General features: G+C 42.9%; 1 protein-coding gene across 1 annotated transcript in view; it reads right to left on the bottom strand.

Moving 5' to 3' along the window:
- Positions 1-262: 262 nt before the first annotated feature.
- Positions 263-17,402, bottom strand: part of ccdc69 (coiled-coil domain containing 69) — a 30,140-nt gene continuing 13,000 nt past the window's right edge. Inside the window, exons 2-9 of the mRNA XM_040119672.1 lie at positions 14,975-15,038; positions 10,878-11,056; positions 9,035-9,122; positions 8,242-8,315; positions 7,898-7,999; positions 6,747-6,866; positions 6,421-6,518; positions 263-5,391 (exon numbers count right to left, since the gene is read on the bottom strand). Coding sequence (XP_039975606.1) covers positions 5,223-5,391; positions 6,421-6,518; positions 6,747-6,866; positions 7,898-7,999; positions 8,242-8,315; positions 9,035-9,122; positions 10,878-11,056; positions 14,975-15,038 — 894 coding nt within the window. The 3' untranslated portion in view covers positions 263-5,222. The remainder of the gene's footprint in view (positions 5,392-6,420; positions 6,519-6,746; positions 6,867-7,897; positions 8,000-8,241; positions 8,316-9,034; positions 9,123-10,877; positions 11,057-14,974; positions 15,039-17,402) is intronic.

Raw genomic sequence — 17,402 nt, 5'->3', positions numbered from 1 at the left:
AAAATAATGCAGGATATTTATTAATTATACACAGCTGGAAAAAAAGCAGCTGGAGTTTGCTCAGTTCTCATTACTCGCCGTCAAACCATCAGTCACAGGGTCACGAACACACTTAGTCAATTTCAGTTAAATTCATTAATAAATTCAAGTTCAGTTATTTCAGAAATGGTCGGTGGAGAACTGAAGTTACAGTTGAATGAGCTTCACGACAGATTTTGTCAGGTTTTATTTATGGTCAGAAAACTACTCAGAGCAGTTCCTCAGCTTTACATTACCTCCTGTGCAGCTGCAGCAACAGTAAAAGCCCAGTTAGTTTCTGTTCCGGGCACAGAGTTATTAAAGATCAATTCTTCCCAGGTCGAGGAGCCAGACCTCTAACAGTGACAACACCGCTATGGCCTGGAGTAGTTAAGCCAGGTCACATCTCAGTATGGTCCCTGGAGGGAAACAAACCCGGCTCTTCAGCCTAGATGATGGTGTTTCAAACCAACCTGCCACCAAGGTTCCAGAAAACCTAAAACTTTACATTTGTTAGATCAGATCAGATAAGACACATAAGATCACGTTGCTAAAATCTGGTGCACCAGTTGTAATTAACTAATGACACTTCAATGTCAACACCCTTAGGGCAGACTAGAGTCTGACGGGCGACATTTTACTTTTTCTATTTTGTTATAATGTGTGTTTTCTGTATCATCTATTCATAAGATGTATATATTGACTGAGCTAAAGTATGAGGCACTGCAGACGTTCAGGTTCCTCTCCACCATCAGTCCCATCAGGAGGCGTCTGATCGTCCCAGATTCATCCTGCAGCATGTTCACAGTCATTCAACCCACAAACCAACATAAATTAATAATCTACTGTATGATCTCGTCCCCAAAAACGTAATAATCTAAGACACGAATCTTATGTCCACAAGATAAAATATCATCTCTGGGACCTTCGGGGTCTTTAGCAAATACAGACATTATAGACATGATGATCTGTTTTAGTTGCAGCTTTTTTATTTAGTCAAGCCAAAAACAAAATAAAAAGGAAAATCGGAGTGTACCTAAGGCACGCTGAAAACACACGGCTGGACTCTGATCCAACCAGGAAAAGACTGAATACGTTTTTACAAGTAAGAAGCTGAGAAAATTCAGAAGTATACAACATGACAGAAGTCTCTCTTATACAAACTCCTGGTAAAATCCTGGTCAAAGTGCTAGTGCATAAGGAGAAAGTGTTGTTGAAACACTGACAAATGCTTTCTTTTTTTTTTTTTTTTTGGCGGTTACAAACGTCACATCCCACAAGTCCTACAAATTGTCACGTTCACAAAAAGAAAAGGAAAACTAAGCTGAAATAATGGCGATTTTTTTCACATCTTTAAAAAGTAACAAAATATATCAAGTTATCAAGCTTTTTAAAGGCAAGAAGTTTACAGTGATTATTGTTCTGTGGTTGTTTATCAAGTAGTTCTTAAAACATGCTTTAAACATTAGACAAGGAAAAGAGCTGTGAATGAGGAACAAGACTGAAGGCTCGGTCACACCAGCAGAATTTCTGACCAGAATCGATTCACTGCGATGGAATAGCCGCAGTTGGAAAAATCTAAGTCCCAGGAAACTTGGGTGAACTCCGACACACAAATTTGCACTGTTGTTCAGTTTCTAGCCATTTGCACAGAGCTGACTCTGTGGGGACAGAGAGCCCAGGAGCTTTAATATTAGTTGTTGCACCATCCAGTGTTACAAAACTCTGCTCCGCTGGAGCTTCACAGGAGAGATGCAGCATGGTCTGCAGTCTGCCAACAGTCAGGAGCCCGTGGCGCAAACGCCTGTCCTTTAATTTCCTGTTTTAGCTTACTGTATCTCTGACAACGGAGCTAGCTGGCTTGCTAACTGGTACTTATGTTTACATGTGGGGGACCCGCCTTTCTTCGACTTTTCGGGCACCTCTTTATTGTAAAGTGGCAAGATCAGAGCTTTCAGGAAAAAGTGGTTTCTGAGTTGTGATTACGACTCGGACGTTTACTTATGCCACGTTCACATATATAACTTTAAAGAGCAATACATTTAAACAGCAATCACGAGCAGCCGAGTGGCGGGAAAAAAGACGTCAGCCTCCGGCTCGTAATTCTGAGCCGCGGGGAAGGTGAGTTTCACTGGGTGAAGCGAGCCACAGACATGTCGGGCACCTCTGTATTATAAAGCTCCGAGACGAGATATTTCAGAAAAATCAGACTTTGCGACTTGTAATTGCAACTTAGCTAAACACTGGACTCGGCCTTCACCACTAAGCCGTACCTGAGCGGTAATTAGCGCTGAACGCTAATGTGCAAACATTAACATGTCAGCAGGCATTTTACTAACTGCTGGATGTTGACATGCTGACATTTATCATTTTTGGATGTCAACACGCGAAAGATGCAGACTTACATGTAAACAGAGGATTTACCATGTTTAAACTCTAATGTCAGCATGTTAGCATTTACAGGGAAGCTGATATGAAGTCGGTCGTTAGTTCTAGACGGATGTACCAAAGTATTGGGCACTAAAACCTGTTGGTTTCACTGGATGAAATGATTAAAGGATTGCCAAAATTGTAACTGTTGTAATTGTTGACTCACAAAATTAATAATGATCCACATCCAAAAGTTATCAACACTGGTGCCCTTTAAGCTGAGACACTAACGTGCTTGCTACAAACACTGATCCATTTTTCTAGCTGTAATTTTTTATTGAACAAAAACGAAAGTCAATGATTTGTTGAGCAAATGTTTTGAGACTCTGTGGCTCCTCAAACACATTAAAAAAAAAAAACCCCAAAATACTCAGGCCTCATTGTGGTTGTATTTTCCTCCTGAACATGGTGTATTTACATTGGACGCTGAAATTGATGTCGATGTCTTCATCCAACAGCAGCAATGAACAGAGCAGTACGTCGAAAGGAGTCGACCGGAACTAACATCAAGAGGTGTTCGGGAAGAAGCTGTGAGACACTTCAGTGAAACCAAGAACAAGAACGTAAACACAAAAAACTAGAGTACGAGACTAAACATTTGGCTTTAGGTTTGAACAGGACTAGGAGAATCAGGGTATATGTGGGTATGACTCTGCTGAAGCTGCGTCACCTTCCAGCTTTGTTTGGTTTGTTCCAGGGTTCGTGAATCCAGAGGGTTTACACGCTTACACTTTCCAGCAGGACGTCCAGGGGTATATATTGAACTTGTGAATATTTTGAGCAAGTGGGACGTTTAAGGGTCCTAGTTAGCAGTCAGAGGGAAACCTGATAGGATCCTACAAAATCCCCTGAGGTCATGTTTTCTTGTGAGGATCTCTAAGATGCCTATTGGCTCATTGTCCCTCTTACTCCAATGGACGCTTACACATTAAAAAGTAACAGCCTTTGAGGGAAGCTGTAATACCTTTAGGGGTCTAATGATTGCAATTGTCGGGGAACATTTGAACTTTCCTGAAGAAACCCCCTTTAGAAAAAGTAATGGACCGCCCCAACAGTACTCTCTGGTTCTTCTGACATTAAGTAGTTCTTGAAAGAAGCCGTAGGTTTCTTTCCATCAACAACCTGAAGTGATGCACAAAATCTTGGCGGAACCGAAGCGCTACTCAAAGCTCCACTGCTGGTTGTGCAACGTCAGTTATGGGAACGCTGGACTACTAACAGCCTCTCAAATACAATCCTTGTGCCCCTGAGCAAGGAACTAATTCTCAAAACCCACGAGAAGATACTCAGTGTCCACCAGTAAAAGACTATAGTTGTATCAGTGATGAAGCATGGTGTTCCATTAAGAGAGGACATGCTTTTCAAACTAATTTTCCCTGGGAAAATACAGTAGTCTGGCTTCACCCACATGAACTACAGCATGGAGTCAACACAGTGAGGACTGGAAGCCATCATCCAGTAAGTATGTTTGAAACCTCAGCGTTTTGAGGTAAGCCATGTTTAATGCATGCTAGCTTTGGAAGCAATGCATCTACATCGACTGACTTCAATCAACATGGGCTCAGAAGATCCAGCTTGACGTCAGAATGTCTTCCTGTGTGTCTTATTAAGGTCTCAGGCACTTTGGCGGACAGGTAGATCGTAGAACTGTACAGTACTAAGGCCTGGTCAGAAAAAAAACAAAAACAAAAAACCCAAAATGCAGAAAGCAACACAGAAACATTAATTTCAGCGAGTAGTGGATTTGTTTGTGGAGGCAAAGTAGGTCTGCACTGAGTTTTTGCAAAGAGCTGAACTTCTGAAAACTGTGCAAACCAACGAGCGTTGAGGGAACAGAGCGAACCGCAGAGTTCAAAATGGAGGAAGCTTTCGTATTAGCTGTTTCAAACCATCTAGTTTTATATAATCCTGCTCTAGTAGAGTATAAACCGCTCCACAAAACAGATGCGGCATGATCCGACATCAGTCATGAGACAGGAGATGGCAGCCAAGCTGGCTAGGCCGCTACCTGACAGTTGCCAAGCAAGATTCTGGAGTGACCAAGCATTTAAGGTGCTGCCACACTGATCTGTCCTTCTCAGTTTTTTAAATTCCTTTGACAGAATAAAACTTTCTTCTGGCTGAACTGATGAAGTCCGTTCTGAAAGTTGTAAAAGCCTTTCAAAACATTTCAACAGTCCTAACATACAACACAATGATCTGTCAATAAAGAATCAAAAACGAAACCTAGATGAACAGACAGCACATCAGTGGAGCTGCACCTTCACCCACGATGGTCTGAGGTCCAAACTGTTGTCTGGCTCAATAAAGTATGTACACACAGGATCCAGCTTTGAGTCCATGTATCTGCTGTAGCAGAGCTGCTGCAGTGATACCTGAGTGACTGTAGTGGTTTTGTGGGTCCAGGATCATATTTAAGCCCTAGCCGTTCAGTGGTAAACCCGCTCAACTGCACGCTAGAATAAGAACGATTACCAGTGGAGATGCAGTTGAACAGAAGTGTTCAGTCTTGTTTTAAAAATCTGCGCTGATGTGGACAGGATGTAGCTTTAGAGCCTTTAAACCTGCACCCAGAGCAGCGGAACTGTGACGGTGGTACCTGTTGGTGGTTGGTGGGACGTGTAGCTCTTGCCCCAGTTTGGGGTTGAGTAAAAACCAGGCCAGGTGCGTGTTACCTTGAGAACAATTATGGGCACGTGTACAGTCAAACACAGTCTGGTTTCTCTCTACAACGAGGACACGCAGGATCCACAACCAGGCTCGTATGGTCAGAGTCATCTCGGTGCGATCTCCTGCACCATGGTTGGCAGGAGGATGGTCGGACACGAGTCTCTGTGTCTCAGTTTGAACATCAGCTGCTCTTTTTCCTGAGAAAGCTTCTGGTTTACAGCTGCCTGCCTCTCCAGCGCCACCTTCAGGTCCTGCTGCTCCTTTGATAACTGCCTGGGAAACAAAAAAAGGGGGTCACAGTCTCTGTTAGGGATCAAAGGGATTCATTAAATTCAGGTAAAAGTTAAAACCCCGATGGGAAAACCGACTTTCAGCATTACAACAGGCTCTTCAGGATCTCTGGGGATCCTTTTACAGTCACATTAGTCCTCTCACAAGCCTGATGATGATTGGCTACTGATATCCATTTTGAAACCAGTTCGCAGCAGCTAAAGGTTCCTGGAGAAATTAATTCAGATGACAAAGCAACACAATCTGCAAAGGGTTTATCACTAAATTTATTGCCGCCTTTAGGTTTTGAGTGATCAGGTGATTTATTCTATCCAAGGTGCATAACGGGCAGCGTTTGTCTGTCCTCAGTCTTTCCTGTTTCTCTGCACAGCCTACTATACGTATAACAAGGCCCAAAGAGTCAAAAACCACACTGAAGCAATAAAGTGATGCTCATTTGGTAACATGAGTGCATGTAAAACAGGCATTGAAAAACCTCACGTTTTTACAATGTTCGTGCCTGTGTAATTTGGGGTGAGCATCACTTGGACTTTTTTCAAGTTTGACTTTTTGATGGTAAAATACAAAGAGTTCCCTTTCTGCAGAGACCGGGATCAGGACTTAAATCCGAGGGTTTGAAGATCAGGAACCATTTTATCTTTCGTTTGTCATTTTCAGGATTCAGGGGTAGTCGTTAAGAGGCTGCTGAAAAAAACAAAACAAAAAAAAACCTGTGACGTTTGGCAGAAGGAGATCCGTCTTCCTGTAGTGTGAAGTGAGATAACACACTGGTCCGAGTTAAACATTTTGTGTCACTCACTCACTAAAATCTATTCATGGCTTTATTTTTTTCCCTGGTTTGAAAATGGATGATGCCGCTGGAAACAATGGAAACTGTGGATCCCGTTTTTCAGCAATTGAAAAATATCCAGCAGGTGGCGCCACATCTATTCGTAATGAGCTGGTTTTAGTAAATGAGAGAAGACTGAGGCTTTGATAACACTCTGTTATATCTAAGTGTAAATCACATACTGGATGAGAGTCTGGCAGTTGTCGATCCGGACTCTCAGATCCTCGTTCTGCTGCAGGATGTGGATGATCTGATCCTCCAAAGACAAATTCTTCTCAACCTGAGAAGAGGAGACACAATAAAAACAAAAACAAAGACAAGCTGAAGAAAAAGGGGTTGGAAAGAAGAAGAGAGGGGAACCAGAATACATTCTGGAAAAAGAAGAGATTCTGTGACAGAGATCAAGTTGATCACACGCTGTGTACGAGAGATTTGGACGAACACGAGTTTCAGAATATCAAAAACCAAAAGTAGAAGTGTACGAGTTGGTGTGCTCGAGTGGACCCACCAGAGCGTCCATCTGCTGCAGCTTCCTGCTCTGCTCCTGCACACGCTCACTCTTCATCTCAATGACGAACAGCAGAGACTCCTGCTCCGACTCCCAGAATGCACCTGGGCTGCCGTGGGCCTGCAGGATGGGGTAAGACAGGACTTCGTTGAAGCGCAGACACACAAACATGTTTCCGTGTGAGGTTCCGTCACCAGGGAAGGAAGAGGGATCAGTCGAAACACGTGGCTCAGTCTTTGCTCATCGCCCTGCAGCTGAACGTGTTCGGCAGAAGCTTCAGACAATTCAGGATTTGGGGGGAAACTGAGGGAGCTTTGTAGAAACTCTGGAAAAAAAACGCTTGATTTGTCTGGTTCTTTCCTCCACCGGTTAATGACCAGATTTCACATACAAAATATGATGTAGTGTTGTGGATAAAACTACCCAGTGAGATATCAGAGGGTTAAAATCAGCTCCGGATCCACCAGATACAATGTTAGCAATGGTACCAACAACCCAACGATACGTCATATGTACTGCTGAACACTGGAAGCACATTTTGTTGATAAAACAACTTTAAATTTTTCTTCAGTAACATTTTCAACTTTAACACGACACGTGGAGGATTTTATATCTTTCATTTATTACACATCAGTGGTTCTGAATCAGGGTCCCCAGTGTTTGGAGTCAGTCGGCTGCAGCTGTTACTTGACATTTAATCAGCATTTCATGTCCTCTGCTACTCAGCTCGTTTCCAGGTGGCAGCTACAGTTGGTGAACATTAATCAGACCGAAGCCAAAACCTGTTTCTGACTTCTCACACAACGAAAGCTTAACAACAGATCTTTTAATCACTTGTATGGATCAAAAAGCTTGGGACAGAATCATTCCTACACAAATGCTGTTTGAATATTGTGCTTACAGTGATCAAGTAGCCGGCTTACAGTCTCCATTTTGGGTCTTTTTTAAATACATGACAACAGATGGAAAAAGAATTTAAACCTGTTGTAGCCTCATATGCCTCGGCTCTCTTCTATCTCTCATCGCCACAGCGTGACACGACCCGCCCCTGCCTTTGTTTTCTTCCCAGGGCTGAAAGAGGAACCTAATCACATCCGATGAGCAGATTAAATTAACATTTCGATAGCCCCCCCTCAGCCTTATATACGCACCTTAATGTTTCTCTGCAGGTCTTTCTTAAACGTGGATTCTTGGACTCTCCTCTTCAGCTCGTTGTAAACCTGCAGCTCCTCCGTCAGCTCCTCCACTTTACCCTTCAGTCACAGCAGAAATTGAAAACTGAAACCATATTTTTTCAGCAAGAAAACTGATGCAAAGGTTCGTGTAACTGACGCGGTAAAACTGTAGCGCAGTAAGAGAACAGCGGGTAACATCCTCAGGTCTACATCTTCAGGTGTGAACGGTTGGTGCTGTTTCTCTTCCGTCCTCCAGGTGGTGTCGTCGAGTTGTTGTGTAGAACCTGTCTGATAACGACTGACGGTGACGGTGATCTCACCTTAAGGACGATCTCGGCGGCATGAAACGTCTCCGTCAGCTGACTTCTCTCCTGTTCGTGTCTTTTCTGCAGCTCTGCAGGAAACGAGACCAAATCAAACTCAAACCTGCGACAGTGACGATGACACGATCACGCACACGTCCTGTATTGTTATACATCGTATTCTACAGCACAGTATATTGTACCTGATTGTACCTTGCTGATAAAAATCAAGTCAAAATCCTCTAAGTCGATCAACAGTTTATCGATTAAAATACTGATGGTTGTCATGTAAACGAGCCTAAACGTCTACAGACAGAGACGTGGCACAGGCCCTGAAAAAGTTCATTGCACACTGAATGAAGTGCATGGCCACCGCACGGAGGCTCTTCTCCACACGCGGTTTGTCAAGCTCAGCTCTACACCGTCAAGACCCCATTCAACTTTCACCAGTCTCGGCTCTGCTATAATTAGCACGCTGGCCCAGCGCTTAGACACTAGCTACAGAAAATTGGGACTACTTCATCCGACAGGCCCCGGCACACTTTGGTGCTCCAAGTCAATGCAGCTTCGTCTTTTTTTGTCACAAACTCTCCATTTTCCAACCGCAAACAAGACTAGCTTCCAAAAAAGGCACATGAAATTCACCAGCTCGTGTGCCAACATGTGCATTTAGGTAACATCACATGCAAAATGTTGTTTGACATGTGACATTATTTATAAAAGAAAAAAAAAAAAATCTGAAAATCACGTGCATGTATTTGCAACGCTTTATTCACAGGAAAAATTGAAAAACATCCGAGCCACTTGTTACCTTCCACGTGTCTCTCATGTTCCTCAGTAGCAGTTTTACTTTTCTGTTCATGCAGGACGTTTAAATCAGCCGTCGTCTCCGTTTTCACCTGAAAAATCACATCAGAAGAGGCTGGATTCAGTTTGATAAGACGAGAGCAAAGCTTCCCGATGACATCTGTGGAAAAACTGGAGTGTTAACAGCAACGTGGCGCAGAACCTCTGTTTAGAATTTAAAGTGTAAAAGGAGAGAAAAACTTGCAAACGTGTAGTTTTTTGAGAAAACAAGCAGAAACCCGTATCAGAAAAATACAATTCAAATATGACGATGCAAACATGTGGCAAAGCACCTCGGCTCTGCTGGCAGCGGTGTGTCTGAACACCGACTCGGGGTCAGAGCGAGGACACCTTCGAAATGGCCTCTGCCATGAATCATAAGCAGAGTAAACAAGCTCCCAGCTGCAGACTCAGGTGGTCACGTGACCCGGAGAGGCTGCACAGCTGCCGTCTGAGCTGGACCGGGCTGTGAATAACTCCTCTGGCTGAGTTTCCCGTCTTGAAGCAGACTTTCGCTTCTTCTGCCAGTGAAATCATCCTCATGTGATACTAGAACATTAGCCTCTGACACCGTGATCATTCATCTGCTGCTCTATCAGCCTCCACTCCAGGTCTCAGTCTTTCCACCACATGTTGGACCTGCTGCAGGGACTTGTCCCATTAGTGAAGTCCAGCACTGGTGCTGGTCCGGTGTTGGATGGGGGGGTGGGGTCAGGGCTCTGCACATTTTTTCATGAGCTACGTGACTCACACACTGAAGCTCCTGATTCACCACTATAAAGATGATCAGTCTAAATTATTGATCTGATATGAACGTGACATGACGCGATCCTCTAGAGAGAAGACGTCTCACTCCGTCTCGAGTTGTTGGAGCAGAGGAGCGAGAGCAGATTTGTTTTTGTCAGACTTCAACAATTCATGTGTTTCACGAACTCAAAGTCAATCACTGACACAACCAAAGCGTTTTTCACATTCACACTCATATGGAGCAAAACGGTGCGGTGTGGAGCCGACCGTCTACAAGGGGAGTAGAGCTGCGACACCAACAGGCCGAGGTGGATAATACACAGTAAGTTCAGGAGAGAAAGGTTCGGATTGTCATCGGCCTCATCGGTAGCTGAACTGACCCATTAAGACTTGCCCGGATGGACCCCGACGCCAATGATTAGGATCGACCCAGAACATCTAAGGTGATCTATCAGGAACGTGCACTTGCATATATTTGATTGGCCCCTGAATGCAGCACCTTGGCGGTTAACATCTCCGTGTTATGCAGCAAAAGTTCAGCCTGTGGTTTTTTTTTTTTTTTTAACAAATCTCTGCGTTGGCACCCCAGCTGTTCAAATGCAGCGGCCCCCACTGGAAGTCCAAAGATGACTTTACTCCATGACTTGGTCACAATCAGGCAACTAATCGACTGATGAAAATTAATCTGCAACTATTTGCCCAATAATCTCTGGGATCGGAGAATTCGATGCCTTTCTTTGTCATACATGAGAGTGAGTCGGTCAGACAAAAGAAGTCATCAGAAGCCGTCGCCTTGGACTTGTTATTTTTCTCTAACTTTGGACATGACATAGAACCAACAAATAACTGAGAATATTATTAAGCGATCATGAAAATAATCATTAGTTGCAGTCCTACACGGCGTTGCCCTGGGAAACGATGTCACGGTGCCACAGTTTGTGTCTGTCGTGTGTTGGCAGCCCCGGTTCAGGTTTACGTCAGTATAAATAAAACTATCTTAGCTGTAACCTGTTACTGTTTGCAGCTGTAAAGATCGACGTTTCATCAAATCGCGTCCTCACCTTATCGAGGATGCTCAGGACGAGGGCGCACACGTCCTCGTCGGCGTGGTCTTTCAGAAGCTCCGCCCTCTCTGGGTTCCCATTGGCCGAGAGCACCTCCTTTAAAATCCTCAGCTGCCACTCGAACCGCTCCAGCTGCTTCTCCAGGCAGACGTCCTGCTCACCTGATGTCCGTTTACCTGCAAACAGACGGATCAGCGGAGGCGTACGGTATGAAAACGCACCGAAGATAAACCAGAAGGGTTTCTGTTAAATCAACAAATACAGGTAGCAGGTGACTTTTACTGTGTTACAAAGCGGCGTGAATTCTTTTTAAAAATCTGTACAATATAGTAAAAATAAATAATAAATAATTCTATATCCTTATTGTCTTTCAGTGAGCTAATAACTATTTTGAAAGTGGAATCTCAACATTTATTTTTACTTTACGTTATTCTCTCATTAAGTCAGGCCACGGTGAGCGCACAACGCCACGGCGACACCCGTTGCTTCCTGGGATGGTGAAGAGGTGCGTTTGTTTTATCATCTGTCGGCAAACACGCGTAACTCCATCTCATTAACAGCAAGAGGCACCACCTAGTGGCACAACCGGGTACTACAGCAAACTGCAGTCCATTTTCTGACCGTTACACCACACGTCCTCATCTTCTGCATTGTCTGTTTATAATTTAATCGATTAGAAATATATTCACGGCAATTAATCGATAATGAATTACTCACAGCACGAAGCACGACTACGTTTTATCACGATTGACACTCAGTGTAAACTCCTGTTTGTTTCATGTCTGTTTCTTCTGGTGTCGAAGGGTTAATGAAGAACTGCACAAAGATATGATGTCATCGTCATGGAAATTTGAAAGGCAGACACACACACACACACACACACACACACAGATCTGAATCTGCAGATCAATGTTCAGGAAGTTTTCCGACTAACTGAATTTAAACCTGTCAGTGACATCATCGACATGTGGACACACGATCTCTCACACACACACACACACACACACACACACACACACACACACACACACACACTTCAGATTCAGCTTCAATGACGTCTTCAGTTTTGTAGGCTTCAATCTTAAAAACATCTCATTATTCACAGTGAACAGACCACAACGTTAGCTTGAAGGATATTACTGAGCACGTTATGAAACTATTCTACTAAACTGAAAATGTGCATACGTTATGTTACACAGTTAGTAACTTCTTCATAGGAGGCTCCTGTTGGTTCGGTATTTTTCTAATAATCCCAGTTCATAGTCACATGGAGGCAGGTTAGAGCCTGTTTGAAGATTCACTGATTTAAAAAAATTAAAAAAAAAAGACCAAATTTAGTTTTATTCAGTTGCTATTTGAAAGTTGTTGACACAGATCAGACCTGTTGGATAGGGCTGAACGAGAAAATACAAACATGCTGATGATGTGATGTTTGCTGGAGTTGTTACCAAACAAGCTTGTTCCCTTATGTCTGGAGAATGTGACCGTAGACCCGGGCATCTCTGTAGCACCACAATGCTTCATTTACAATCGTATGTTGTGACACGTTTCACCTTTATCGAAAAAATAAAAACTAAAAAAGGAGCTCGGAATGATTTGGATATTGCACTTGGCCAGACCGCCATTTTCTATAATACTTCTATTAATTCTTCAGCCCTACTTTGGAATCATTCAGAGTCGTTCATGGGTAGTAAATACTAATAACACGAGGCAAAGCATGAGGCTCTGCGGGGTTTATTTAGCCATTCATTTTGCTAAAAATGTTTAAGGGCAGGAGCTTACAACACGGCGCATGGGAAGGTGATGACTGATGTGATGTTTTACAGTTCATACGTGACATGGTGTTCCACACGGGATATACACATGAAATGCAAATGTGTTTGTTGTCCGACCCTGCAAAGCCAGAAGACAACTGTTCCTCACACCTAAGAATGTTCCCTGAGGAACTCCAAACTTAAAAGGTAATATAACTTAACCTCTTCATTCCCTCTGAACTGGTGGGACACTCACAAATTTGTGCGGCCAAACTCTGTTCAAACCAACAGAACTTTATTTTAAATTCTAGAAATTGTAGCGGAGTTTGAAATTTTTCCAAAGATACCAAATATATCGGACTGAACTTTGGGAAAATGCGTCTAAAACAGAGCAGCAGACATGTTGGATATTTCTGTCTGTGGTTTGAATATTTCACTCCGGAAACATTACAGAGCTTCAAAGAACAGCTAGAACAACATGATACACACTATACAATCAGTGATCGGTTTATTAGGTACACCTACCTACATGCAAAAGTCCTGTAATAAATCCTCCTTCACGAAGGTTCTAATGTTCAGTTTAAGTTGAAACTGACATTGGAGGCTGCAGTCTGTGATGCTGTTGCACTGTATTGCGTTATACACAGGTCTTTCTGTTATTTAGCCTTCCCTCAATGGTATAAATGAAGAAAAATAATAGAAACACCTGTTATTTATTTATTTAAGTTGCTTTTGGTTGGTAAGGTTGACAGACTGGCTGATAATTTTCCAGTGCTCCAACAGCCACAGCGATTCACAGAAAGATGACGACAGTGTTTGTAGCATCCTGTTGTAAATTAGTGGTTTCTGTCCCGTACAGTCTGCTCATAAACAGGAGGAAATTAGGGTACAGTGAGTGCCAGTCAGACATGACTCAAGCCCTCACAGCAGATGGTTCATCTGCTGTGTAAAAAACCTCTGATACACGAAGTCTGAACTCAGGGGAACATTCTTATCCTTATCTTCTACCTGTCTTTACCTCTCATTTCTTTCTGCTAACCGAGCTCTTATGATGTTATGGTTATGTTTTGTCGTTGCTGGGTGAGGTCCTTGTTCGGTGATTTTCAAGTTTTGTTCTGGGAAACTCCCGCAGCCCGTGAACATCTGACTTTAGAGCTGCAGCTAACAATTACTGTAACTCTTTTCATTTAATCATTTTATCATATTTTCCCTGTCAGCTGTTCCAAATATTTCTGGACTTTGTTTTTAACCTTGGGCTGTTTTCACTTGTTTACAGGCTAACGGGCAGAGCTACTGCATGTCTTAGCTAGGCCATATATTATATAGCGCATACTGTGTGTTTTGTAATGTTCAGAATGAGTTGGGCTACTTACTGCAGTACTGCATATTATTTACTGAAATACTGAAACATTTGTTGACAGCCCTTCTTTGGGTTGAGTCAGACTCAGTTAGCTGCGGGCTAAACCACTTTTATTCTCTATTCATTTACATTTGGGTGAATCCGCAGCATGAAAAGTGATGTTGTGCATCAGCTGGTAGCAGGTCCGGTTTTCACTGTGACCGCTGAGACAGACAACAATCACCTGGGTTACTGCTGATACTGAAGAAAACTGATCAGTATGATTTGAAGACCTGAGTCTACTGAGCATCGTTTTTCATCTCTGGATGTTTGTGGACACCAGAGAGAACGTCACCACCGGAAAAAGCAAAGCGCGCTGATTTCAGCAGTAAGTCTGTGACATTATTACGCTCTGAGGGGGAAGACCGGGTGTGATTTTTGGTGCTAATAGCATCAGTGAGGTTTAAAGGGTTACGGCAAACTAATGTCTGCAAGCAGACCTGTGTTTTAATATCTCTGCAGTTTAAAGAATGATGCTAACTTCTCAGATTGCTTTGGAAAGGTCTGAAGATATAAGACTCTCCACCATTTCACACTAAAATGTATATTTTTCTCCTCATTTTCTATGTTGTTAATCATCTTGTGATGCTTCAGATCTGGGTCCCATCTCCACGTCGGGGGCCATTGCTGCTTTACATAACATAAAGAAAAACGACGATGAAGTTGTCAAACTGCTTAAATAGTTTGGTCACCTGTGTAAAAAAGAGAAAGTACAAACTATTTGCAGCAGGTCAACATTCACATTTCAGGCTTTTTTGCAGCTGCATGGATCCGATGTTTTGGCCCAGAGTGAAATATTTGGTTCAGAAAGCAAGACAAGAAAACAGGAAGTGAGAAACTAAGGTGGCTGAGAACAGTCAGAAGGAAACCCACAATCTCTCTCTCTCATGCTCCATCAAACACAGAATCACAGATATAGATATATATATAAAAACACTCACCTCCTTCATCTCGCCGGCTCTTGTCTTTCTGCGTCTTATCTCCCTTCTTGCCTTTGCTTTTCTTCTGATGACGACAGGAAGAGAAAGAGAAGAAGGAAGGGAAAGTTTCAGAACAGACTGATATGAGGAGGAGTGACAGGGTTTTTCCAAACTGGGGGAGGACAAACTGTTTGACCTCCTCCACCTTACTGGAAGAGCCAGTAACAAAAGGGACAAAACAGAGCGCTTGTCGTCATCTTCTAAAATTCGGGTTTTCCTTAGAAATTTGTAGGGTTAAGGCAAAGTGTAACTGTACCTTGTAGTACCTTGTCTATTTAAGTCATGGACATTAGAGCATGACAGACTGATAAAACTGTTGATATTATCTTAGCACAGGTTCATCTGTATTGGTGTGTGTGTGTGTGTTGGCTGATCAGTGACAACGATGTGTTTGAGGTCATTTACAAACAGTTTGTCCACCAGTATATCTTTACACCACCAAATGTCCCGCTTAGTCACAACTCACACATAAACACATTACGTATGTTATGTACTTACACACACAAAGAAAACTGACCACTATAACTTTATTGGATTTATTTAAACTTTCAAATTTTGATATTGATATCTGCCTCAAACGTCCAGTAATCACTCAAGAGCCAATAAAAAAAATTTTAAAAAACTCTCCTGTAATGGTGAAACGATATTTTGAAAACGAGCAAAAACTAGACTATTCTTGTTTCTCTACAGTTACCTGAGCAATGGCGAGGATCTAATCCACCGCGCTAAAAAAAAAAATCATCATTACCCGCAAATATTCTTCCATCTGGTGTTTCACATCGTGCAAAAATCCAATTAGCGTTTCGCTTAATTAGTTAGAACGCGACGCAAATTATTTCAGTGGAGGACATTAGCTACATCAGCCTTACGGTCTCCAAGAATGCTAACGCAACAGTTAAAGTCTACAGCAAAGATGGTCAGTTTGCTCCGGAGGATCCCTCTGGAGATGAAAATCAAAATAATACTGAGAAAACGTGTTTTTACATTTCTTTCGTGTCCGTTACACCGACGTCATAATTCTCAAACATTTTGTTCGCACCAAAAAATTCAACTGCCTCTGGTCCATGTCCTGCCTTCAAGTCAACTGTTTCATACCATGTTAGGTTGGTTCTGTTATTAGAAATCATATCAGGGTTAAGGACAAATAATATTTGTTTTCTGAGCTCACACTTCCGGACTGAAGTGAGACTCTCCCTCGTAATAATCCCGATAACATCCCGTCTGTGAGGAACATAAAACAGGCGTTTTCGGGAGGAAGTGAACCTGCATATGCGGCGGTGTTGCTCGACCCGCTGAGGCCCCTCGGCAGCTGAGTCCTGGTTCAGGTCTGCTGTTAAACTGGAGCAGCGAGTTTGTTATGAAATCTGCAGATGGAGGTCCGACTCTGACCTGCCAGCTTCCCTCTCATTAGTCTCCACATGACTGACGCTGTAACTTTCCCTCTTTTCTTTCTGCCTTACATAACTTCAGCTGCTGCTCCAACTCTGACTCAGGACAACAGAACAACTGTTTGTTTATGCTGCCGATCCAGTGGACGCTCCTCCTCCTCATATCCGCACACTGATCATCTCACTGCTTGTTTTAAAATCAATAAAATGTCCGAAAACAGCAAACATGTCAAAAGGTGGCGTCTCTAAGACGTCTTGTTTGGTCCCACCAACACTCAAAATCACAAATATATTCAGTTTACTGTGATCGAAAAAAAGAGAAAAAAAATCAGTAAGGAGCTCACAGGACTGTCCAAAATAGAAAGAGTTCATCCTCTGAATTCTCTTTGGTAAATTTAAAGGAATCATGTTAGCTAGGTTTTGATCGATCGATTGGTTTCTCGTGCACAAAGTGGTCTTACAGTTGACCGCAGCTATATCCATGGAAATCCAGGTTTTAAAATCTGTGGTGTCGGTCTAAGGGACATTTTGGCCTGATGGTGAAGGTGAAGGTGCGCTGCCACATCTGAAGTAAAAAGCACCTCTGCTGACGTTTGCTAAATTATTAGTCCTTTATGAAATACAATATTGAGCTTCAGGGAAAACGACATCAAACGCAAAGAGGGAGGAGACTGTTTTAACGACACCGATTCTCAGATGAGCCTCAGGTATAAAGTGTTGGCAACAGTCATGTTTGTTCGCAATCGAGCTTGTCATCAGCTCGATGTTGTTGACTCGGCAACAAGCGAGAAGTGGTTTCTCTCCCGGCTCAGCTCAGTGGGCGTCCTACGTTTGCTCCATGGCATTTCACTCAGGCAACAGGCTGCGATGTCGGGAAAACAGAGAAACCCGCTTAATTTTTTCCAAGTTAGGACGAAAAGACCAATCAGTCACAATCTAGTGCTGACCTGTGAGAAAAAAAGACTGATACTGGGAGTTGAAGAAAAATCTGACAAAGATCA

The sequence above is a fragment of the Xiphias gladius genome, chromosome 23 (genome assembly GCF_016859285.1).
Source record: "Xiphias gladius isolate SHS-SW01 ecotype Sanya breed wild chromosome 23, ASM1685928v1, whole genome shotgun sequence".
Classification (NCBI taxonomy): domain Eukaryota; kingdom Metazoa; phylum Chordata; class Actinopteri; order Istiophoriformes; family Xiphiidae; genus Xiphias; species Xiphias gladius.
Note: the sequence above shows the minus strand (reverse complement) of the source record. Positions and strands in the feature narration are given on the sequence as shown.